The 25,871-nt window shown below is 48.7% G+C and overlaps 1 protein-coding gene across 5 annotated transcripts in view; it reads right to left on the minus strand.

Moving 5' to 3' along the window:
* The window catches only part of IRF3 (interferon regulatory factor 3), a 430,041-nt gene that overhangs the window by 353,367 nt on the left and 50,803 nt on the right, over positions 1–25,871 (minus strand). For all 5 annotated transcript variants that reach the window (XM_069605200.1, XM_069605192.1, XM_069605193.1 and 2 more), the window contains exon 5: positions 3,975–4,026. In XM_069605200.1, the coding sequence (XP_069461301.1) occupies positions 3,975–4,026 (52 nt within the window). The remainder of the gene's footprint in view (positions 1–3,974; positions 4,027–25,871) is intronic.

Genomic DNA, 25,871 nt, shown 5'->3' on the forward strand with positions numbered 1-25,871 from the left:
TAACGGAGGTGGCTTGGACTGAGGGGTAGGGAGGGTGAGGTAGGAGGATAGGAGAAAGTGATCACTCGAGGAGAGAGGAGTGGAGAGAGGGACAGAGAGGGGAAGGTCTGAGGAAATCAGAACATCGAGAGTGTGCCCTGTGGAATGAGTCGGGCCAGAGGGGAGGATGGTGAGTGAGAGATAGCCGCAGAGGTTGCAAAAGAGTCCAGAGGGGGGACAGGAGGCATCCAGGTGGATGTTGAAGTCTCCAAGAAGGAGGCGTTGAGTGGTTGAGGCCAGGAGTGAGGAGGAGAGGTCCGCCCACTCAGAGAGGAAGGAAGAAATCTGACCAGGTGGTCGATAGATAGTAGCCACAGTTAGGGAATGGCTAGGGGAGAGAGAGAGCCTGCAGACGAGGCATTTAAAAAAGAGGAGTAGGCCTGCGTAGGAGTGACAGAGGCAGGAATCCACTCAGGGAAGATAAGGGCTACACCCCCACCAGAGCGGTTGGTCCTGGGCATGGAGATGATCTTGTAGCCGTCAGGTAGGAGCGTATCAAAGCTGGTGACAGAGCTGGCCGTGAACCATGTCTCAGTGAGACCGAGGACATCAAGGTCAAGTTCTTCAAGAAGGCGGCAGATATCAGAGGAATGTTTGACAGCAGAGCGGGAGTTAAGAGTGACAATGTGGAGAAGGTTGCCCTCCTTGAAGGACTTCCGGGGAGGGGTACAGATCAGAGGTATGCCTTGCGGAGGTGTAGAAGGAGCCCGAGAAGGGGCAGGGAGGGAGGGGCAGGGCAAGGTAGCCAAGGAAAGGGGAGGGGGGACAGCAGGAGAAGGAAGGAAGTTGATGAGGCGCGGGAAGCGTCTATCAAAAAGGTGCAGGTTGGCATGAGGGCCTTGGACCAAGACGGTCCCATTAGAGTAAACATTTATGATGACCTTAGAGGAGAGGAAGGAGGCCAGGAGGGCATCCCAGCGGGTGCCACCATTAATGGGTGAAGAAGCGAAAGGAGAGAGCATCTGAGACCATATGAAGGGTCCATAGGTCTGGCGAAGGAACAACAAAGAGGATGTCGGTGAGAGTTTCCTTGGAGGAGGCACTGGTGTAGGTGTCAACGATAGGGAGGCCTGGATTGGAGACCAGGATATCCTTTTTAAACTTATTCTTGCCAGATTTAGTGAGGAGAGCAGGATAGTCAATAGAGAAGCAATTAGAAAAGATAGGAGAGACAGAGCACCATAGGGTGGGTGGGAGAGGAGAGAGGTGAAAGGGAGAGGGGGAGACACTAGCGAGGACGAGGAGTAGGCAGGCAGACAGGGAGAGGCAAGCAAGTTGGGCAACAGGACAAGACGACACCCTGAGGATTTAGGAGCTCACTAGAGCACAGTTAATGTTATGACAGGTGAGACACAACTAAGTTAGAGATTTTCTGAAGCGGAGAAAGGGCCCAGTTTTAATGATGCAGTTATATAGTACTCAACAGTACAGTCACAATGTAATACAGCTTTATATTTGTCCTCGAACGAGCCAACAATGAAGCACACACAGCAGCAAGATCTCAAAATGTACAATACCCAAGGGGGCTCTCACCGGAGAGGATTGCCGGCACCTGCTCAGCCTGGATGGGAAATGGCGAGCGGGCGACCAGCTCACAGAATATAGATGCATACACGGAGGAAGAGCCAATCAAAGGTGTGGGGGGGAGGGTAGGAAGGTGGAAGGGGAGCGGGGGAGAAGAAGCAGGTAACACGGGCCGAACGGGCCAAGAATGAAGCACACACAGCAGCAAGGTCTCAAAATTTACAATACCCAAGGGGGCTCTCACCGGAGAGGATTGCCGGCACCTGCTCAGCCTGGATGGGAAATGGCGAGTGGGCGACCAGCTCACAGAGTATAGATGCACACACGGAGGACGAGCCCATCAAAGGTGTGGGCGGGCCGGGAGGCGGAAGGGTAGGAAGGCGGAAGGGGAGCGGGGGAGAAGAAACAGGTAACAAGGGCCGAACTGACCAACAATGAAGCACACACAGCAGAAAGATCTCAACATTTACAATACCCAAGGGGGCTCTCACCGGAGAGGATTGCCGGCACCTGCTCAGCCTGGATGGGAAATGGCGAGCGGGCGACCAGCTCACAGAGTATAGATGCATACACGGAGGAAGAGCCAATCAAAGGTGTGGGCGGGCCGGGAGGCGGGAGGGTAGGAAGGCGGAAGGGGAGCAGGAGAGAAGAAGCAGGTAACACGGGCCGAACGGGCCAACAATGAAGCACACACAGCAGCAAGGTCTCAAAATTTACAATACCCAAGGGGGCTCTCACCGGAGAGGATTGCCGGCACCTGCTCAGCCTGGATGGGAAATGGCGAGCGGGCGACCAGCTCACAGAGTATAGATGCATACACGGAGGAAGAGCCAATCAAAGGTGTGGGCGGGCCGGGAGGCGGAAGGGTAGGAAGGCGGAAGGGGAGCGGGGGAGAAGAAACAGGTAACACGAGCCGAACGGGCCAACAATGAAGCACACACAGCAGCAAGATCTCAACATTTACAATACCCAAGGGGGCTCTCACCGGAGAGGATTGCCGGCACCTGCTCAGCCTGGATGGCGCTACCCCGATGCAGACCCCTTTCCACCGAGTCCCAATCCCAAGCACTCTCAATTTTCCCCTTATATTTGTAGAAACACTGGGCCTCATTACGACCCAGGCGGTAGGGGGTTAACGGTGCCGGTAGGGCTGCCGGCACAGTTAACACCCTACCGACTCATTACGAGGTCTGCTTGCGGGACCCGCTTAGGACGCCTGGTAAAACCAGGCATCCTTAGCGGGTCCCGCGAGCAGACCAGGATGCTAACAACAGGCCCGTTGTTAGCATCCTCCCCATTCCCATTGAGCCCTATGGGGGCTCAAATGGGAATGGGGATATACCGGGTCCGGGTTCCTTGAATGGGGAAATACTGGGCCCTCCAAGGTCGGAATGGCCCGGTATTTCCCCATTCAAGGAACCCGGATCCAGTACCGGTATGGGGGTAGCCATGCAGCTAAAAGCCCACTGTCTCCTTAGGGGGAACTGTCACCTAACCAATATCCGTACCTCCATTCCGTTCTTTAACTCGTCTCTCTCCAACAGGAGTGTATGGTCTCTGTTATTTCACACATACATTTGCATAGGTAAAAACAATAGTATCAAGAAAATGGCTTAGTGATGGCTGCGGGGCATTGCAGAAGCCTGTAAAGAAGGCCAAACATTTAATGTGGGTCGAGGCCAAGGGTGCAGTAAGAAAATAAATGGTGCCTGCTTCCTGCATGGGAATGAGCGAGTGGACTAGAGGTGCACAATAGTTTGTCCTCTATAAAAGGGCTTAGTCAGCAGCAGAGGAATTTAAAACGCTGCAAACAGCTTGACTTCAGGGTTGGCCAGCATTGTTCTGAATGACAGGAAAGCCAATCTAATATGGCATGGGCAGCGCCCCCTGCAGGACATTTTACCACCCACAATCCCGCTACATGGGTTCCAACTATGTATATGGAAACAAAAAACAATTACTAACAAGAATCTAATGTCTTTCCCTTTTTTGTAGCAGAGGTCACATAAGTGATAATGCTGCTCACCTTATGAAAAATGTGAAGGAATAAATTAAGGGAGGGTGGGAGCCAATTTCAGTCAACCTCTGTATGCTGCATGGCAGGGGGTTATATCGCAAAGAGAAGTAAGGCCCTCCCTGCATAAAGATTAAAACAACATTCTTTATAGCTAAGGGCAGGGGTCGTCTGCACTGTGGTTCGGAGCCTCTGTAGCAAACCAGTTGGGGAATTATAGTCTTGTCGAAGGAGAATGTACAGAAGTGCTGTTCTGTAGCCAGAACATAGCCAGGATATCCCAGGAGGCTTGAAAAAAGCAGTACTATGGGTGGCCAATTTTTAAGTCACAACTTATACTGGCGCGGTCCTAGCACTGTTTCTATAAGCTGAAATGAAATAGGCTTGTCATAGATACCTGGTTCTGATAGAGCGTTCCTTGCTGGATCTAGGTCCTCAAGCGCTCTCCTCTGCAAGGAACAAAGAGAGGGACAAAAGTCATTTTCTGGCAACACAACAGCGTGTCCTGTTGTTGTGGGGCACATCGTTAACTGGAATTCACAGAAAACGAGCGATATTCACACTTAGGCAAAATTAATTTTTGATGTGGGATGAACATCGACATTTCATTCATGAAGGGTGTTGTTAATACACACATTGCCTTGCAGGTGTGGCTGTGCAGGGCCTGTTATTCCCATTAAGTGGGTGGTAACTTGTATCTCTACATTCCCTCTTTGTCACTACAGTCACTGCTAAGGAGTGCTTCTTGTTGTAGTAAATTCTCCTACCCGTTAGGTACATCTGACTCTTTTTTTTACCAGCGGCCTTGATCAATGAGCATTTCCTTAAAAATAATGTTCCTGGTGTTGGGGGAAATAGTCTTATATTGTTTTAGGGTGCAATCTTGGTAATGTGAAAGGACCCCAGATTCCACAGAAGCCTAAAAGTAACTGAAACACTTTAGCCGAGTTTTTCTTGCATCCATATCATATCATTTTAATGTGTCTCAGAACCCACCATTTGACATAGCTGTAGCATGCAGTGTGGGTACTCTGTGATAGCACCTTAGCTGGAGCTGTTGGCTGTTGTGGAGTGCGCATGCTCTTGTGAGATCTCAAGAGGCGGCCTGATCTCACGAGACGTGGGTTGGCACGGGTGGTGCTGCGGAGGAGGGACAGAAAGGTGTGGAGCACTGAGAAAACCTGGCACCCAGTTCCCCCTCAAGCCATGAGAAAAGATAAACTTACCTGCATAACATGTATACATAAATGAACAGCACTGCTAAACACATCAGCCTTCAGAGTGTCATTTGAGGAGTCAGCCACAACATAATTGGCGACAAGGCAGGAGCCCCCACATAACAGCAGCTATACCGCGATCAACACGATGCATGGAGGAACACCCCACCACCATTTCTGCCACCGCCAGTTATGCCGGTGATCCCCCGGCCCCAATGGGAACCGCTCTTTAACACGGTCGTGGATGCTTTAGGTGATATGATATGGCATTGATAACGCACCTATACACAAGCGTTTCAAAGCGCGATGGAATGGAATACACTACCGGGAGAAAGAAGGTGATGTTGCTCATCGCTTTGGGTGTAACTCCAGAACCTGCCAGGAATGCAGATGGAGGTGATGATGATGTGTACAAAGAAGCCATCAGGAGAGTAATAAAGAGGTTTCCAAACAAGTAGAACTTACAGCTGCGCATAATAAGATTTTACATGAGAAAACAAGACACACAGAATCTGTAGGTGACGATGTTACTGGACTATGTGATATGACAGCTTTGTGTGACTTCAGGAACATCACAGAAAGTATGATTCGGGACCTGTTGGTTGTGTATGTCAATAACAAAAAAGCCCAAGATAAGTTCCTTCAGGAGAAAGAACTCAAGCTAAACGAAGCAGTTCAGATAGCTAGAGTAGCAAAAGAGACCACGACGAGATTCAGAGAAATGGGTGGAAACACACTGAGCAGGAAAGTCCACAGCAATTTAAACACGGAAAAACAGAGAAGGAAAACTAATGATCAGAGATAATGGAAACAGGAGGAGAGAGACACTAAGTGTGATAGATGCACAAGTTTCTAGCAGTTGAAGTACCAGGTGACATAACAGCTGAAGAATAATTGGAAGATGATCAAACCACGATTCTGACATTGAACATCGGTAAGCGCACATTGCATAGTAAGCATAGACGGAAAAGAGACGAGTAATGACCGATTCCGGGTTAGAACGAAACACTCCGCCGTTGGAAACAAAGAAATGGTGGAAAAAAAGAAATAGCAACCCAAAGCGTTTATAAGTGTCAACATACAGTTGCAAGTGTGTGTAAAGAGTTGGGTGGAATTCAATGGGCGCCATGACAGAACCAAGGTATACTTTTCTGAGAAAGGTCTGGCTGTACTGGGATGGGATGAGCAGACCAAACTAGAGATACAACTAGACCCCAATGCATCAGATCAATTGTTAGTGATAAAATGCAGAGATAACACCTTTTTGAGATAAGAGTTCCCTGAGACATTGGGATTTGCACAAAATACAATAAAAGTCTGGAGCTCTTCCCGTGACACCCAATTCTACCTGAGCTAGTGCTCGGGTAGCATTACGCGAACAATTACAAATGATTATGCAAGAAGGCAGCATTGAACCAATGGAATCATCAAAATGGCTGAGTCCAGTGGTCATTATCAGAAAACCACAGCCTAAAGGATTTGCACAGACTTGCAAAGCCCAAATCAAGAAGTGATCACTGACAGCTACCTTCATCCCATTATAAATGAACTCATCTAAATGTTGGAAGCGGCAACGTTTGTTGTAGAAACTGGACATGAGAGATGCTGATAATCGCATAAAAGTGGATAAACCATCAAAGCCTCTCATTGAATTCATAACTCAGTTTGGAACATATCGATTTGCATGCATGCCATTTGGTTTATCCTCTGTGGCCTCAGTGTTTCAGAGAATAATGGATTCACTACGGAGTAGAACTGGAAGCGTGTCCTACTTTCAAGATGATATTTTAGTGTATGCAGAGGATGAGAATACCCAGTAACTCATACTGAAATAAGTGTTGGAAAAGCTATATATGCCAGGGCTGAAACTTAGACAAGATGTTAATGAGAAGAACAAGTTACTTTCTTACCTGGTAACGTTCTTTCGATGGGATGGTCCGACGACGTATTCCATATCTATGACAGGTAATCACCACAGCTGTGCTGCTTCGGAAACTTTTGTCTGCGTCTGCGTCCTGCGTCGATGACGTCGATGCGCCGTCGTCGAGGACCTCCTCCGACGTCCGACGTCATCCGATGTGATAAGTAGGACGCACGACGCCCGTAGCCTCAGTTGTAGTTTTTTCCCCCAGAACGTGTGACATTAGTCAACTGCCAGTCAGACACAAAGCCTTGCGGAACATAAGCTGCAATCGCAAAAGAAATTCTGCAGCGGGGAAGGCAGGGAGTGAGCGATATGGAATACGTCGTCGGACCATCCCATCGAAAGAACGTTACCAGGTAAGAAAGTAACTTGTTCTTCGAGGGGATTGGGTCCTCCGACGTATTCCATATCTATGGCAGACTCCCAAAGCAGTACCAGAGCAAGGAGGAGGGAAAGAATTTAGAATCAAAATTTAGAATTGCCAATCAAATAGCAGAGCAAAGGACCGCCTTGCCAAAGCCCAGATCCTGTCCTCGGATGGAATCGAGGGAATAGTGATGTACAAATGTATGTATAGAAGCCCAGGTGGCTGCATCACAGATGTTGCGAATAGGAACACCCCTCTGCAGGGCAGTAGATGCAGCCATACCCCTGGTAGAATGGGCCCGCAAGCCAGCCGGCGGGTCCTTACCCGCCAAGCGGTAACACTCCGAGATGGCCAAAATAATCCAGCGAGACAAAGTCTGTTTCGTCACAGCCTGTCCCAAACGCTTTCCAGCATAACCAATAAAGAGTTGATCGTCCACTCTGACCCGGGACATGCGTGAAACATTAAAGCTTAAAGCTCTCCTAGGATCAAGCCTATGGAGCTTCTCCTCTTCCTTACCAGGATGCGGAGGAGGATAGAATGCCGGAAGAACAACCTTCTGGGCCAAATGAAATTCTGAAACCACCTTCGGAAGAAAAGAAGGACGAACTCTAAGGACAACCCTGTCCTTGTGAAATACAGTGAAGGGTGGCTTAACTGAAAGTACCTGTAACTCACTCACTCTGCGAGTGGAAGTAACCGCAACCAGAAACACAGTTTTCAGAGTCAACAGCCTCAAAGGGGCAAGAATGCAAAGGCTCAAACGGAGCACCCATAATAAACTTAAGAACAAGGTTTAAATCCCAACCGGGCACCAGGAAAGGTGACGGAGGGAACACATTAGTCAGCCCTTTCAGAAACTGTGAAATTAAAGGGATTTTAAAGTAGGAACACTCTTCAGACGAGCGCTTAAAGATGGACAGCGCCGCCAGGTAACCTTTAATGGTACCCACTTGCAAGCCCCTGTGGGCCAAAGAAAGTAAAATGGACAGAACCTTGGGGATGTCACATGCAAAAGGATCCACATTCTGAACTCTGCACCAGTCGCAGAACTTAAGCCAACGGCAACGGTACAGAGACTTACTTGCTGGCCGTCGGGCCGAGAGCAATACCTCCATCACGTCTTCAGGGAGGTCCCAATCCTTATACCTCAACCTTTCAGAAGCCAAGCGTGAAGGTTGAGGGATCTGACCTCTGGATGGAGAACCTGACCCCCCTCCCATGAGAGCAGATCGTCTCGGTAGGGAAGACGACGTGGAGGGCAGATGGACAAGTCGAGAAGGTCCGGGTACCACGTCCTCCGAGCCCACGCCGGAGCAATGAGGATCATCCGGGAACCGAACTTCCGTAAACTCTGCAGTACTTGTGGGATGACGGGAACTGGAGGAAACGCGTACAGCAGCGGGAATGACCACTCCACCACGAACGCGTCTCCTAATTTATTTTTAGATGTTTTTATTGGCATTTATACTAGCAGAGAACAGTTAAACATGGATGCATAGCAACATCCGGTTTGTCACGAAGTTGCCTGATGAACAGTACAAAACAATAACAAAAAACAAACAATAACTTGACCGTTCCGCCTCCCACCACCGCGTGGGTACCTGCCGGCCCCGCTTCAGGCCTCACTCCAGACACCATCTGGTTGTCTCTTAAAGTCACAGAGTCAGGGTTGTTGTGGATGTAGCTTTTAAATCTGCTTCGGGTCGACAGTTCATGACAGGGGATGCACTCAAGGGGGCTTAAAGTCCGCCAGAAAGATCATGTCTCTCAGGAGGGCCTTCCAGGATTCCAGCGTTGCACTCACATCTTTGCCTCCTCGGTTGTTCCCCTCCTCCCAGGCTTTGGTTTCAGCGTTGGTCCATCTCTCCATTTCCCTGATCCATGGTTCCTATCTGGGGCCTCCTGGGGATTTCCAGGCCATTGCTATCGTTCTCTTCGTTAGGATGCACGCCATGTCCATTAGTTTCACTATATGCTTAATTTTACTCAGTCTCGGGTATGTGCCCAGGAGGCACTCCTTAGGCGTCCACTCGTACCTTTCCAGTCCGGCTCCCCTGCAAGTCCTTTCAACAGCGGACCAGAGTTTCTTGGTTTTGGGGCAGGTCCAGAACATGTGGATTAGGTCTGCGTGCTCGCTGGTGCACCATGGGCACACTGGTGGGGTTTTTCCGCTAAATGTGGAACCTGGCATTGCGGGACACTTCCTTCGGGTGCATCAGGGCCCTGTCCCACTCGCTCTCCGTGATGTCGGTCTCCAGGTCTGCCTCCCACCTTTCCTTCAGGAGTGCGCTCCTCGGGTTGCGTCTGTCGTTCAGTTGGGCATACAGTCTCGACGTGGGTTTCCAGCCATCGCTTAAGTTGTGCATCTCTTGCACAAGGGGGTGGGTTTCCGGTTCCTCAGGCCATGTGCTCCATGTCTTCTTAGCAACCTGTTTCACCCTTTGGTACCATAGAAATTGTCCAGCAGCAAGCCCTTCTTTCATCTGTAGTGAGTCAAATTCCCTGAAGCTTCCATCCTCGAACATGTCCCCCCAGGTGTATAGGCCAAAATTCTCCCATTTCCTCATTGCAGGTAAATCGATGGGTGTCTTGCAGACACCACAAACGCGTCTCCTAAGGCTCCTTTTGGAGGAAATTCCCGCGAGCAGAACCTCTCGCACTTCCGGTTGACACTGGAGGCGAAGAGATCCACTTGAGCGGTCCCCCAAAGGGCGAAGATCTCCAGGAGAATCTCCTGAGCCAACTCCCACTCGTGAGAGATCTTGCTCTGCCTGCTCAGAGTGTCCGCCGTCACGTTTTCATCTCCAGCCAGATGAACTGCAGAGATCGAAACTTCCTGCTGGATGGCCCAGAACTCTAGCTGCATCGCCTCCCTGCACAGAGGAAGTGACCCTGCCCCCCCCCTTTGTGTTGAGGTAGTGCATGGCCACTGTGTTGTCCGTCAGGATCAGGACATTCTTTCCTCGCACAGTCGGCAGAAAAGCCTTCAGGGCTAGCCTGACGGCCTTCAGCTCCAACAGACTGATATGGAGTCTGGACTCCGACGGAGACCAACGACCGCTGACCGTCAGCTCGTTGGCATGAGCTCCCCATCCCGTGAGGGATGCAACCGTCACGATCGTCACCTACGGCCAGGGAAGCCAAAATGGAGCCCCCTTCATCAAGTTGCCTTCGACGGCCCACCACAGAAGGTCCCGGGCAACCGAGGGCGGCACCTGACCCGGGTCCAACATCCTGCCGGAGGATTGCGACCATTGCATCTTGAGTGCCCATTGCAAAGATCTCATCCGCAGGCAAGCCTCTGGCACCAGAAGAATGCAGGATACTATGAGGCCGAGCAACCTCAAGAACTCGAACGCTGGGAGCGTCTGGCATGCTGAAACTTGTGCACAATCTGCTGAATGTGAAGAGCCCTCACCTGGGGAGGAAAACACTGCCCCAGGGAAGTGTCGAGCCGCTGTGTTGGCGTCAAATGGGACTTTTTTAAATTGAGGGAGAAGCCCAGCCTGTGAAGGGAGTGGCAGGTGACGGACAGAGATCCAGGACTTGCTCGGGAGAGCTCCCCCTGATCAACCAATCTTTCAGGTAGGGGTAGACGTGAATCCCCCCTTGCCTGAGATGCGCTGCCACCACCACCATGAGCTTGGTGAAAACCCTTGGGGCGGAGGACAATCCGAACGGCAGGAACCGAAACTGAAAGTGCGAGTCGCCAACCGCGAACCTCAGGTACTTCTTGTGCTTGGGATGGATCGGCACATGGAAGTAAGCATCCTTGAGGTCAAGAGACACCAACCAGTCCTGAAGCTGAAGGGCCTGGAGGACTTGAGAGAGAGTAACCATCTTGAACTTGTCCTTCCTGAGGTATTTGTTCAAACCGCGCAAGTCCATGATGGGTCTCGATCCCCGTCTTTCTTTGAAATAAAAAAATAAGGGGAATACCATCCCTTGTACCTCTCCGCTACAGGCACCAGTTCTATGGCGCCTTTCTCCAGCAGGGCTCGAATTTCCTGCGCAAGGAGCAGATCCGGACTCTGCAAAGAGAGGTTCCCCGGTGGATTGTCGCGAGGCCTCTGACGAAAGGGAAGACAGTAGCCGTGGGTTATGATCTCCAGAACCCACACATCTGAAGTAATGGCACGCCACTCTACAAGATGCTGCGCCAGCCTTCCCCCAACCGGCGAACCATGGGACATGGCCTCATGACTGAGTGGTAGCGGCTGCGACGTTACCTGAGGGCAAAGAGGCAACTGCCCGAGCGGCCTTGGCACCACGGGTACCCTGTCATCCACCTCTGGTACCCCTGCGTTGGCCTCTTTGACTGCCAGCTCCTCTCGCTTTACTGAAGGACGAGTAATAGCGAAAGGAACCACCCCTCCATTGCTGTCCCCTAGGACGAAATGGCGGAGGTTGGCGAACTGCAGCGCCCAACAACTTTGCTGCAGCTTTGGAGGTCTGCAACCTCTCAAGGCTCTCGTCAGCCTTGCTGCCAAAAAGGTGTTCACCGTCAAAGGGCATGTTGAGGAGCCGGGACTGCACATCAGGAGCAAACCCCGACTCCCGCAACCACGCAAACCTGCATATCACGGTGCTCGCTGCCATGGGCCTGCTGACGCATTCAGCCATGCCCAAACCCGACTGAACAGACTCACACATGGCATCCTTACCATCCTGGACCATAGCAAGGAAACAATCCCGTTCGTCCCCTTCGGGAATATGTTCAGCCGCTAACGCAACACAGTTCCACAGAGTGTGTGTGAAACGAGACAAGGCACAAATGGAGTTGGCCGCCTGAAGCGCCATACCACCAGAAGAAAACACTTTCTTCGCCCAGCCATCAAAATGTTTGTCGTTCCTATCAGGAGGGATGGTAGGGTACGACGCCTGCATTGCCGGGGCCGTGGCCGCCTGCACCACCAAACTCTCCGGAGTGGGGTGCCTGGTCAAGTAGCAGGGGGTCGCTACTGGCTGGACAGCATTTTTGCGACAAGGACCTGCCCACCGCCGGGAGACTCTCCGGAGCAGTCCAAGCCGCCGCCACCCTTCTCTGTAGAGCCATATGAAACGGCAGTACCGGGTCAGTTGGGGGACCAACATCAAGGATGTCCGTGAGATCATCCTGCACAAACTCCCCTGGGGGAGCAGACCATCCCAAGTCCTCGGAAACCCTAGCCATAAGGCGCCGGTACGAGGAATCGGCATGAGAGCCAGGCTCAGGCCTACAAAACTCCACCTCCGGAGAGGTGTCCAGTCCACTGGCATCATGCAGTGACTGCCTCAAATCGTCAAACTGACTATGGCCCGAGACCATTTAATCTGGAACCTGACTAGGAACCAGGCCATCAGAATCCTCATCCACCTCTGAAATATATTCCAGGAGGCGAAAAGATGCCACCCGAGAGTGCTTGCTCTTAACCAGAGCCTTCCTAGGGGGTTCCCCCGTGCCACGAGGTACCTCCGACACCCCGGCCTCGAAAGGCGTCGAGTGAATCGGCGCCGGCGTCGAGAGAACAGGCATCGGCGCCGAGAGGATCGGCGTCGACGTCAAATAAATCGGCGTCGACGTCAGATGCGGCGCCGCCAGCATCGACGGCGTCGACACAGTCCTCGAAGCCGGAGCTCCGAGCGTGTCCTTCGACGACCTGAGCGTCGACGGCTTCGACGACTTCCTCGAAGCCAGAGCCTCGAAAAAGCCTGTCGACGCCCTCGACGCCTCTGACGTCGATGTCTTCCTCGAAGACATCACAGGTGCACACGGTCTCGAACGCGTCGAGGACCAGGACCTGGAACGGGTACGTCGAGAACGAGTCCCCTTGTCCGAACGGGACCTCTCCCGTGACTCGTGCCGACCACTTTTGCGAGCGGTGTCTCTCGACCTCTCACGGCTGACCCCACTCGGGGGCGCGGACGGCTTAGTACCCTGCGACTCGAGAATCGCCAGCATTTTCTTCCCGAAGGAAGCCCATTCCTCCGGCGTCGCACGGCTGGTGGGGTAAGTGACGTGCCGGGCAGAGTCCTCAGAAGAGGACCTGCAAGACAACCGCTGTCGGCGCTTCCGAGAATGCCTCGAAGAGGCCGAGGAGTGGCGAGACCGACTCCTAGAAGGAGACCCACGAGAATTCCGACGATGACGCGGAGAGTCACCTCTCGAATCATCCGTCGAAAGCCCCGCAGACTTTGACTTCCGGGGCTTGGACACCCGACATACCGACAACTTCTTCTTATGTTCTCGTAAGGCTTTGGATGTGAGCGACTGGCAGTCGATACAGTCATCCGTGTCGTGGGCCTCCCCGAGGCACCAGAGGCAGGCGTTGTGCGAGTCCGTCACCGACATCTTGGACCCACACTCCCCGCACTTCTTGAAGCCCGGACGCGGGGTCGAAGACGAAGTAGAAGACATCTTCACACGAAGGATTATCTCCCAAAAACGAACAGGTTCGAAGAACCGAGAAGAACAGAACTCCAAAGAGTCGAGGCGTTAACCGAAAATCACGAAGCAACACGTTCGTGGAAAAAATGGAACTGAGGCTACGGGCGTCGTGCGTCCTACTTATCACATCGGATGACGTCGGACGTCGGAGGAGGTCCTCGACGACGGCGCATCGACGTCATCGACGCAGGACGCAGACGCCGAAAAAAGTTTCCGAAGCAGCACAGCTGTGGTGATTACCTGTCATAGATATGGAATACGTCGGAGGACCCAATCCCCTCGAATTGTCATTTCTGTGCCAATTCCCTTTAACCTTAGAGACCCCCAGCTCTTTTGCTGGACTCAGGGCTTTTTAAATTTTACTCCCAATTCAATATGACCTTTTTCTCACTCAATAATGTGTTTTCCTGACTATGATTCTCTATTTTCCTTACTGTTTTATGGAGTCTGGTAAACTCCATAGGCATCTGCTTTTTGCATTGTGACAAAAAACACCTTTTGTGCAGTGCCACTGAAAAGTACCTTGGTCTTTAATGTTTAACTACATTTTCTTGGGTGAACTACCGTTCCCAAGAAAAGTAAGATGACCCCTGTCTTACTTACCTTTACTTTATGGGTCCAGCATGCAACACCCTATGTGGAGTGCTGGGGGGATTACTTAGTAATTCCTTTAACCCATTCCTCACGTAATATCTTGTTACATTAACTCACTTGAATGGCTAGCAGCAGTGTTTTGTATTTTTTACTACCTAGTGACATGTAACTGCAGGCTGATACCTCAGCTGCAGTGCTGCACACAGGGTGACCATTTTGTCAAAATGGCCCCTGTCTTCTTTTTTCGCCATTTCTTGTTAGTTAGTTTCTTCTAGGCTTTTATTATGTTGTTTGCATCAGGTCTGAGCCCTTTGTGTAGTTTGCCTTTGGCGGGCTTCAGCCATGACGCCGGCCCAGGCGCCAGTGTGTCTGGAAAGGCAGGAAGTGTGGCAACTTCCCTGTCCTTTGTCTCTAGGCGTGCCTGTGTGAAACCAGTTCCTATTGGCTGGCTGGCTGTCCTGAAAGGACAACCAACCTGCTGTGTGATTGACAGCTGTTAGGGAGAATTCTCATAAATGTGCTAATTCCCTTCACCTTAGAGACCCCCAGCAACGTTGCTGGATTTTGGAGGACTTGATTTTTTTACCTGGAAAGAGTGTGAGCCTTTTTACCCACTCTTTCATGTATTTTGATGTGTGTTTTACATTTGTGTTCTTTGACTTTTGAGTTTTAAGATAGCTCCATAAGGCATCTTTTCATGTGTGTTACACAGCACCCTCAGTGCAGGGACACCAGGTTGTCTTTTTAGACTCCCCAAAGGTTTAAATACCTTTTCTGTGATAAACTACTGTTTCTCAGAGAATGTAAAGTGAAATTGACTTTACTAGTCTTTCCAAATGTATAGACCCATCACACACCATCTTACAATGGAGTGCTGGAGGGGTTACAAAGTATCCCCTGTGTCTAAATACTCATGTAGCAGTCACATGCTACCCTTTCCTATTGAAAAGGCTGGTGGCAGTGGTTTTACAACAAACTACGATGATTTTTCCCGACCGCGAACACCGGTAGCTAAAAATCACGGGAGCCATGTTTTTCAAGATGGCGCCTTAAGGCCCTTTGGTTAAACGGTTCCCGGTCTTCTTTTTTCGCCATTTCTTTTTGGAAAGGTCCTTCTAGTGTTTGGTCCCTTTGTTTGTGTGCCTTCAGGAGTGAAGACCGCCTTTGGTGTCTGAGTGTCTGGGGTGGGCAGGAAGTGAGGGAGGTGCCCGAAACTCCCTGTGCTTAGTCTCCTAGGAGACCCAAATGCACTCTGGTGTGATTGGCTGGCTGACTGTCTGGCAAGGATAGCCACCCTGCTGGGTGAGTGACAGCTAGGCTGGAATGAATGGGAGAAAACTGTTTAAAAAGCGAGTCTCCAGGACTGGAAGGCAGAGTGCACCACTGGAACGAAAGAACCGAAGACGACCTGGAAGAGGACGGCTGCTGCAACTACTGGACCCTTGGTTTTGCCCAGTGAAGCCCTGCTGCAGGTCCTAATTGACAAACTACATTTGACAGAGAAGCTCTTTCAAGGACGGCTTCTTCCTTTGAGTTGGTGGGACCAATCAACTCGTAAGACACCTGGATACCATTCTCAAGGCTGGTTAGGATTAACCAGGGAGAGGGACACCAGTTTGTGTTCTTGAATCTACAACTACTAGAACTGAAGTGACTCCATTTTGTTTGCTTTCTTTGACAATCCCGTGCAGTGCAGGAGTCCCCCGACGGCCTCCCTCTTATCAGGCTCAGGAACAGCGAGATCTGCAGGACCTGGCAGGAACTCCGATTTCAGCAGCATTTCTTTCTTCATACAAAGGTACTGTGCCAACCCGATTGAGAGAACGCCACTTTCACAGTAAAAGTTTGTGAAACTTTCCCAACTTGCAGGCCTAATCAGCTTGTCATTCTTTTTTGCCTAAACTACTTCCAAGAACTTTCGCAAAGACTTTACTGTTTGATACCAGAACTGCTCTTTCCTATCCAGAACACTAGCCCATTGACTTTGGCCTGGCCTATTGACTTGAATTGAACTCCTCTTGTGAACTGAAACTATTTGCCCTTTCTAAAACGTATATATGATCTATTTTACTTACCTTGTGCCTTTTGTTCCTTTCTAAGTACTGAGCTGCTATTTGGGTCCTATTTCAGGGGAGCTCAAACTGTCTCAAAACCTTCGAATTTTGTATTGAAGTGTATTGTTTTATAATATTAAGTTACCTGCTCCTAGTGAAATGTTTTCTAAATGATTGTGTAAAAAATTAACAAGCATTTTGACCAAGAAACCTTGAGTATAAGTGTTTACTTGAACCACTGTGATTGAAAGTCCTTTGTGTAACTACTTGTACTGCTCACATTCACTCTTGAGATAAGCCTGGCTGCTCAGCTCGCTACCAAAAACTGTGTGGTACATACTTATACCAAAGGTTGGTTTGGCTAACACCTGTAGTCCTAATTGTGTGTAGTGGTCCCAGAGGGTACTGCCTGCAATTCTGCCTAACAGCCTAGGCCTGTGAATGAATGGGAACTTGCATAAAAAGCAAGGATTTTGGAACTAAGAGCAGGGTCGACCCCTTGAGGGCGGAATCCGAAGCAGAGGACGAGAGAAGAGGCCAGCAGCACCCTCCAGGACCGCAAAGTGCGCAGTGAAGCCCTGCAGCTGTGCTGACCCCGTTTTCGAATCGACAGGGAAGACCTGCAAAGGAGATTTTCCTCCCTTAGGCTGGTGGGACCAACTAGCCTCCAGACAAACTCTATTTTGGCAAAACCCCCGACTTTCTGCTACTTTCCAAGGCTGCAGAAGTCCAATACCTGTGCGTGCATGGTCTATTTTACTTACCTTGTGCCTTTTGCTCCTTTCTAAGTACTGAACTGCTATTTGGCTCCTATTTCAGGGGAGCTCAAACTGTCTCAAAACCTTAGAATTTTGCATTGAAGTGTATTGGTTTATAATATTAAGTTGCCTTCTCCTAGTGAAATGTTTTCTAAATGATTGTGTGATAAATTAATACGTGTTTTTTTACCAAGAAACCTTGCGTATAAGTGTTTACTTGAACCGCTGTGATTGAAAGTCCTTTGTGTAACTACTTGTACTGCTCACATTCACTCTTGAGATAAGCCTGGCTGCTCAGCTCGCTACCAAAAACTGTGTGGTACAGACTTATACCAAAGGTTGGTTTGGCTAAGACCTGCAAAGGACAATTTTCTCCCTTAGGCTGGTGGGACCAACTAGCCTCAAGACAAACTCTATTTTGGCGCAAAACCCTGACTTTCTGCTACTTTCCAAGGCTGCAGAAGCCCAATACCTGTGAGTGCAAAGTCTGAATCCGGACAGATCTTCATAGGCATCCAGAGGACCCTAGAAAAGCAAGAAATCCGCATCCAGAGTCCCCTCACCAGAGCCCAGGACCGAGTGATCAAGGAAATCCTAACCAGAGCTTTTCGTTCTTCATTGGCGCTGAGAAAAAGGTGCCAAAACCACAAAGAACCGCTGAATCGACGGAAATCCATTGCTGCAGAGTCCCTCTCTCCAGTGCTGCCGCAGGAGGCCGCCACATAGCCTCCCTTAAGTCACCACGACCAAGGACCAGGATCTACTGCATTGCATTGTGAAGGCAACCAGCTGGAACAATTTCTTCACTTTCAAGGTACTGTGGGGCTTGGGGTATTTTATCCTTTTGCCATTTGGGGGGCGTCCTACCTTTGGGAGTGCAATTTAACCCAACACCAAGTTGACCTCAACTTACTTCAACTCACCTGCATTGGCTTTGCAGCTTGTGCTACCTAAAGGTGACTCCTCTTGAGTTACTGTGATTTCTCTTTTGAACACTGAGTATTTAAGAACATCTTTCTAAGAAGAAGAGCATACGAACTTTGACTTTGTCCATTGACTTTGGCTGTCCTGGCTCCCTAAAGGCCTCCTTCTGAACCTATTGGCTTTGGCTGTGCTTATTCCCTTATAGGTCTTACATTTTGAACATTTTTATGCTGGGATAATTGACTGCCTGCTTTCCTTTGGGAGAATCTAACTGTTCTTATAACCTATCAGTGTGTTCGGATCCAACCCTAACCTTTCCTTCCTGAAATACTCAATATTGCAAAGGTGACACTGTATATATAAAGGTTATGCTGACCTCAAATGGCGTCACCTCTGTGTGCTGGAACATGTGTAACATATGACTGAATTACTCACCTGCTTTCTTGTTCACTTTTTTAATTGAATCCTAACGTGGAATTAATGTTACAGCCAATTACTGCTTTTTAAAGAATGCTTTAAATATCTTTGTGTATAAATAATTTATTTATTTATTTGAACTACGTGTGTTAGTGTTTACTTGGATATCTGTATTTACTGGTTTCATTGCACAGCTCTACAGCTCACTTCCCCCTCTCAAGATCCTGGCTGCTCAGTCACATTACCAACTTGTGTAGTAGAGGCCTACATTAAAAGGTGTGTCTAATACCAAGGAGATCATTCTTGTGTAATCCCACACTGGTTGGACTGCACTCATTCTTACCTAACCCAAGGTAAATGAAAAATCAAAAAAAGTTGAATAGTTGCCATACATGATTTGACCCAATGACATCCAAAACCAAGAGAAATATATTGTAGGCGAGAGCAGATGAACCCGCATCAATCACCAAAGATTAACTGCAATCGTTTTTACAGCTAGCTGAACATTATGCAAAATTCGTAACATCATTTTCAGCAGTAAACACCAGCACGAGAACTTGTTAAACAAAGCAGTTTGTTGTACACAAACTGATAAACATACGCCATTACTGATGTCAGCACAAATAGAATAGGAGCTATTTTAACACAGGCACGAGGAAAATGAGAACATGTTGCAGCCTTTTCATCAAAAACACTATCTGAATCAGAGAAAAACAACTCCACTATTGAGAAGGAGAAGTTAGTCTGTGTGTGGGCTTTTAGAAAATATTTTTGCATGCGTCTGTGGGGAACAACGTATTACCTGCTAATGGACCATAAGCCATTAATACAAATGCTGAGCCCAGGAGGTACCAAGACTTCTACTCCGAGGTTGGCAAGCATTGCAACTAAACTGCAGCAGCATACATTTGACACACAGACCAGGTTAGAAGAACTCCCAGGCGGATTGCCATTGGTTGATGTTAGGACCGATTGTCTATACTCTGGCTTGGTGGACAGATGTATGGAATACCAACCTACTATTGTGGCAGGGACAACGCAGGGAGCGGTAACCAAACCAGTTCAAGGTAGCAATGCGAGTGGTCTAGGCTAAGTTTCAAGAGGTGGTGAGCTTGTAAGGGGTCCACAATGAACACACACAGTGAAACAGACAAGGAACACAGTTAGACAAACAGGTATACAAATACTTCTTTACTTATGGCCAAATAACAGTGAAAAATTACTAACAGGTAATAATATCACACAACACTAATAATAGATACATGTACACAATCACTGGAGTAGGGTAAAATACATATCAAACTGGAGGTTACAGATCAGTATAATCACTTCAGGTCCAAAGAGATACAAGCCTACCTTCAGAGGTCCATCCCTAAAATGTATGGGGCCTTGTGCCAAAATGTTCAGCAAAGTTCCATACACATCTGTGAAGCTGGAAAAAATGAAGGTAGGTTCTCTGGGGTCCAATGAACAGTTCAAAGTGTTAGGGGACAAGTCAATCCAACTAACAAACATGTCCCCAACTTTCAGAGTGCTTGTGTGAACAAGCAATGGCAAAGCCAAACTAATACAAAAGTATATCAAAATGTTTAAGAGGGAGATAGGGGTACAGGTAAGTATCGCTACAACTCACCCCCCTACTCCAAATCTCCATGGGACTTGGCAGGTCTGCTGAAGAGGGTCTGAGGTCGCTTTGTCTGCCATCAGCCTCAGCCCTTGATCCCCAGGGGCTGCAAGTTTGAGCACTCCTCTGGTCGGCGACAAATGCTGGTACAATGTCTTCCAGTTGAGAAATGCAAAAGAACTTGATGCAGGGCCCTTCTCAGGACAGGACTGGATGCAGGTAAGCAGTTTCGGATGACGGCCACCAATGCACAGTGATGCAAATGGATTCACTTGCCATGGTCAGACTTCACCTCCTATCGCAGGTCCCCTTGATGCTAGGACCACGACATTTCGCAGAGGTAAGTCTTATGGCACAAGCCGAAGATGCCCCAGGTTCTAGGCCTCACCGCAGAACAGCAACGTCTGCAGCATGGTATCCCAAATTCAGAACTGGGCAGTCACTGGGCGGTCCAGGGGCACTTCCAAAGGCTCTTCTTCTTAGGACTCCGAGCTGACGCTGAGAATGGATGTTCCCTCCCCTCCAAGGGTCGCAGCTCCTTCGCAGGACTGCTGAAGATCACCTACAAGACAGGGCTCTTCTAGGACAGCAGTTGGTCGCCAGGCCTTCTTCCAACAGCTCTCCTGTCTCCTTGCGGGTCTTGCAGCTGGAGAGGAGTCTTGGCTCCTTCAGTTTCTTCCAGGATCTCTCCAGAGTAGGTGCAGTGGTCCTCTTCTTATCCTAAAAGCCAGGTAAGAGCTGAAACTCCCACTAGCCAATGACAGATCTGGCTCTACACACGCACGCACACACACCCCAGCAGTGGTCCAATCAGGACCACTGGTGGCATAACTCATGCATACCACTCAGACACACTGACACCAGTTTGTGGATTGGGATCAGAGAGTCCCCATTCACATCCTGGCAGCAAACACAAATAGCCCTCACAAAGCCAGCCAAAAGCCTCATCTTCCCGGGCGCTGGAAGACCATGTGAGGATGTTCATGGCCTCCCTAGGACAAACCAAACACGGTAAACGGGGTAAGGCTAAAACGAAATTCACCAAAAAATAGCAAAGAGTAACTGCTGCCACCAGCTCGTCCATTTTGCACATCTAGAGTAACCAAAAATCCTCTGAGTGTTAGTCTAGGGCAAAACTTAAAGTGTACCCCAGTGTACTGCATTGTACAATGATAAAACGTTACAAAAGTGATAACAAGTTACTAAAAGTAGTAGCCAAGTAACTAGACTAAGGGAAACAATGACAGATGAGCAAAAGCCAGTGTAGTGAAGCTTAAGGCTTCACTGCAATGCAAAAAGGATAGGTCAGAATAAAAGTAAAAGCAAAATGTTTGGGGGGGGGTCTATAGAAATGGAAGGAAAGGTGCTGTAAAGAGAAATATTTCCTGACAGTTGAGCAGGGAAAAAACACATTTATGAACGACAAATGTGTGGTGGCCTCTATAGAAGATGGAAGGTAGCAAATGATTTAGTCTTTGAAAATGGACTACTGTTTTGCAATAATAAGATAATTCCACCCCAGACTGAGACGTACGATAATTGAAAGAACCTGTTCAGGTCACATAGTTGCAAACATGATCAGGAGGCAGGTTAGAGAGACATACTGGCAGCCTTGCATGGATAAAAAGGTAGGCGCTGTCCTCGAACAATGTTATAAATGTATCAATAGCGACAAATGCAAACAAATGCATCGGTACCATTAATACCAGCTGAAATCCCCACAAGCATATGGGAATCAATTGGACTTCCGGAGCACAGATATGAGTTTGTGGTGATAGATTACATGTCCAAATGTACAGAAGCCATGTTCGTACAAAACATCCCCACAAAAACAGACATCAAAGCTCTCAAAATGCTGATTTAAAGAATCGGGTTGCCCAGAGAAATGGTGAAGTACAATGCAATACAACTTGTATCCTCGGAAATTATGAAATTCTTAAATATACACTACATTAAATGTTATGTTATTTTATGTTATGTTATTTGGCATTTATATAGCGCTCTATATATCATTGGTATGATCTCAAAGCGCTGGTAGGTTGAACGCCCTTGGGGACCGCAGTGCAGGTCAGTAGAGAGAGAAAGAGTTGTAGGGTGCATGGGTGCACCAATTATGTGTGCAGCTGATGTACTTATCAGATTGTAGCTGCATCCTAGCGTTAGGTGGTGAAGATATCAGTTGAATGTGTGCAGTCTGGTGGGTGGACACCCATACTGTCAGGAATCGTGACTGGAAATTGTGGAACCGTTGGAGATACTAATGTCCATTGTATTCTCCGCTCTAGTCCTCACCCAACATGGCGGACGCTCTTATAAAATTAGGTTCCGCCCCCTTGCCGGTGCGTTGTATCTGTGTTTGCTTTCTAACACGCTCTGAGTATTCCTTGTGATTCTCGTTTGTTCCCTCTAGTTCCTCAGCTATCTTTCTCAGTGTTTATCGTACCCCTCTTGTTTATTCTGTTGATCACTCTGTTCGCGCTCTGTTTTTCTCTCTCTTTTTCTTCCGCCTTTCTGTCTGGTGTAGTTACTTTTGTTACTTAGGCGTTCTTCTGCCACTCATTGCCCCTCCATCCTGCTCTTATAAGCATTCACTTCGGTGGCGCTACGCGATTCCTCCTACATTAACTTCCCTTTGTATTCTAACGTTCTGTCCGTTTCTGGCTACCGCTTCCTTACTACTATAGACTGCCTTTCACGCGCCTCTGCGTATTTATCTTTTCCGTGTTCTGCTATTGTTACTCGGTTTCACCGTCACGGTAAGGATTTCTTTTCTGAGGTATTTACTTTCTGTATTCTTGTTCAACACAGGGTGATTCCTTCCTCTTGCTATACTTCAGAGTGTTTCTAGAGGTCCTACTCCTCTCTTACTTTTATAATACTTAACCCAGCTATACTTACCTATTGCCTTTGAAGTATCCCAGTCAATCCTCAGCAAAGAACGGTCCACTCAGTGCTTGAGTCTTCGGACTCCACACCATCCACTTCTTGCAAAACTCAAGCTGCAGGGTTTTTTCTGCCTTCCGGCATTTTCCCTGGAATTGGAGGCTGGCCCCCCGGTGTTCCCCGAGGACAGATTCCTATCTCTGTCAAGGTGGCCTCCGGAGGGGCTAGAGCTTAATTGCACGAGCGGAAGATCAAGAAGCCTAAAGACAGTACCCCTAACAAGAAGAAGAGCCGCCAGAAGGTGAATACTGCTCCCAAGGACATAGCTTCTGAAGACTCAGGTGAGGAGTCAGGGGAGGTAGAGCTGAGGTCTGACACATACTGGGTTCTGGCTGCGTTAGGCCTGTAGGACGCTTATGTGAGCAGCTTGGCCGGATTGTCATGAGATAGCTGCGTTTTATTAGAGTGATAAGGTGTTCATGGGGTAATGTTCGTATGTGAACAGCTAGGCCGAATTGATCAGGGGTATAGCTGCATTCTAATAATGTGATGGTGTAGAGTAGGGAGTAAGCGTAATGATATGGGATGGGAGTGTTTACGTGAGTTTATGAACCAATGCAGCAGGAGCAATTTCTAGGTGGAAGTTACTGATAATATTTGTTCTACTATCTAAGTGTGGCACTTGTCGACATTTTACCATCCTGTCTACATGTGATACAGGCTAATGTTCACAACTCTAAGTGTGGCATTTGCCAACAATCACAATTCTATCTGGGTCCGGCGAAGGCTAATGTTCGTAGTTATATCTAAATGTGGTACTTGTTAATATTCAACAAAATGTATCTAAGTGTGGCCATTGTTAACATTCATGTCGCATCTAGATACTATCTGGCGCAGGCAAATGTTCACAATTCTAGCTAGGTGTGGCATTGCTAACATTCAGAATTCTGTCCGGGTCTGGCGCAGGCTAATGTTCACAATTCTAAATAGGTGTAGCATTGCCAAAATTCACAATTCCATTTGTGTCTGCCACAGGCTAATGTTCTGCTGGTTGATTTCAACTTGTGGGCCAATATTCCCTCGGACAACGTTGCACAATCTCTGCTGGCTGCCGTGTGTGCCATAGGCCATAGTCAACAAATCACAGAGTCTACACACGTGGGGGCCATACCCTTGATTGGGTTCTGCTGCATAGATCACCACTTTAAGCCCTATCATCAGTACCCTATGCCCTTGGTCTGATCACATCCAGCTCTCCTTTTCCATCACACTGCCCGTCGCTTCTCTCAGAGTCAACGTTACCCCTAGACTCTCTGTTACAACTAGATCATTCAAAAAGCCGACCCCTCATAGATTATCCCGGGAACTTGAAAACAAATTAGGCAACATGCAGAACTTTGAAAGTTCCTCTGCCACTTCAGGGCATATTAAAAGTACACTCGACCAAATCATCGAGGATCTTGCCCCAATCAGCACCAAGCTCATCAAACCCCAAACAACATCAAAGCAGTGGTTTAACAATGACATTCTTTCCCTTAGGCATTGCAGGCGTGCAGCAGAGCGTGCCTGGCGGAAACAACCTTCTCTCACCTTACTTGCTGAATACAAATGTGCAGTCAAGAACTTTAAAACCGCCGTCATCCAGGCCAAATCCGCCTACTATAATAATCGTATCTGCCAAGCCAAATCTAACTCAAATGAGCTTTTCTCTATCCTCCGGGAATTTAACTCCAATACACCTACCAGCGCTTAGGTTTCACCCAATGACACCTGGTGTCAAACCATTCACGATGCCTTTTCCGCCAAGATCGCCTCTCATTTGAAGGCTAGTTCCTCACCACCTACCGCCGTCAGTCCTATCCCTTCCTTGCCGGTACCAGCTTTAAGGGCCACCCCCATGGTGGGTCACTCCAACCTTCCGCCGTTATCATTAGCGATTTCTGAGCAACTCAGTTCCAGCCCTATGTCACCATCGCCCCCTCCATCGCTGTCACCCTTAGCTGGCAACATCAAAACTGACAAGCCCCCCTTTTCTTTCTCCCCCTGCACTGTATCAGCGGTGAACAAGATCATTCTTGGCATGACACCTACCTCATGCAAGGGTGACGCCTGCCCATCCAGGCTGTTGGTCCAGTGTCTTGATACCATCGGCCCATGGATAGCCAAATTGATTAACCAGTCCTTTCTCGAAGGTCGAGTACCCGATGATCACAAGGAGGCCTGGATCACCCCCTTGCTTAAGAAAGCCAACCTCGATCGACTCTTACCCAAGCACTATCGCCCGATAACCAATCTTCCATTCTTACTGATGGTCATGGACCGTGTGGCATCCATTCAGTTACAAAAATGTATCGAGGACAATGCCATACTCGGACCTCGCCAATCAGGATATTGCACCCGCCATGGTACGGAAACAGCCATGCTTGATTTAAAATCTAATTTGTCCTCTATTATTGATCGCAGCCACCCAGCTCTTCTTATGCTGGTAGACCTTTCTGCCGCGTTCGATTTAGTCGACCACGAGCTCATAGGCTGCAATCACTTGTTGGTTGCACCAAGATAACCACCCAATGGCTAGTCTCTTTCCTTAGCCCTCGCAATACCCGAGTTGCTATTCACAATTCCTCATCTATTCCATCTTTGTTGATACAAGGTGTGCCTCAGGGATCTTCTCTCTCTCCCACTCTCTTCAACATTTATATACTTTCCCTCCTTCTGTTGCTTGATGATCTGGGTGTCTTGTACACCAACTATGCCGATGAAGCGTGGCTAAGCAGCCATGGAATAGGCTGTGGTTCCGGTGAGCTCCGGGATCCGACGAATTGATCCGACGCTGTAACAGTTGATTATCTCACTGAAAAGCAACTTAAAGCTCAAGAAAAGGCGTGCGAATTCAAGGAGCGGAACCTGTGCATGCTTATATCGCGTCCTGAGCTCTGGAAGGAGCGAATTGCTACACTGTATTCCACGGCCAGCCGCAACATGAGAGCGAAGATGGCGGCGGCTGAGAACAAAGGACCCTTGTGACGAGCATTTTGGTGACGAGAGAGCTGCCCCAGCCGCTTATTACAGCTGCAAATTACTTCGTCTGATGTGTGGAGG

This window comes from Ambystoma mexicanum, chromosome 1p, assembly GCF_040938575.1.
Source record: "Ambystoma mexicanum isolate Mex_15411 chromosome 1p, UKY_AmexF1_1, whole genome shotgun sequence".
In the NCBI taxonomy this organism is placed as follows: Eukaryota; Metazoa; Chordata; class Amphibia; order Caudata; family Ambystomatidae; genus Ambystoma; species Ambystoma mexicanum.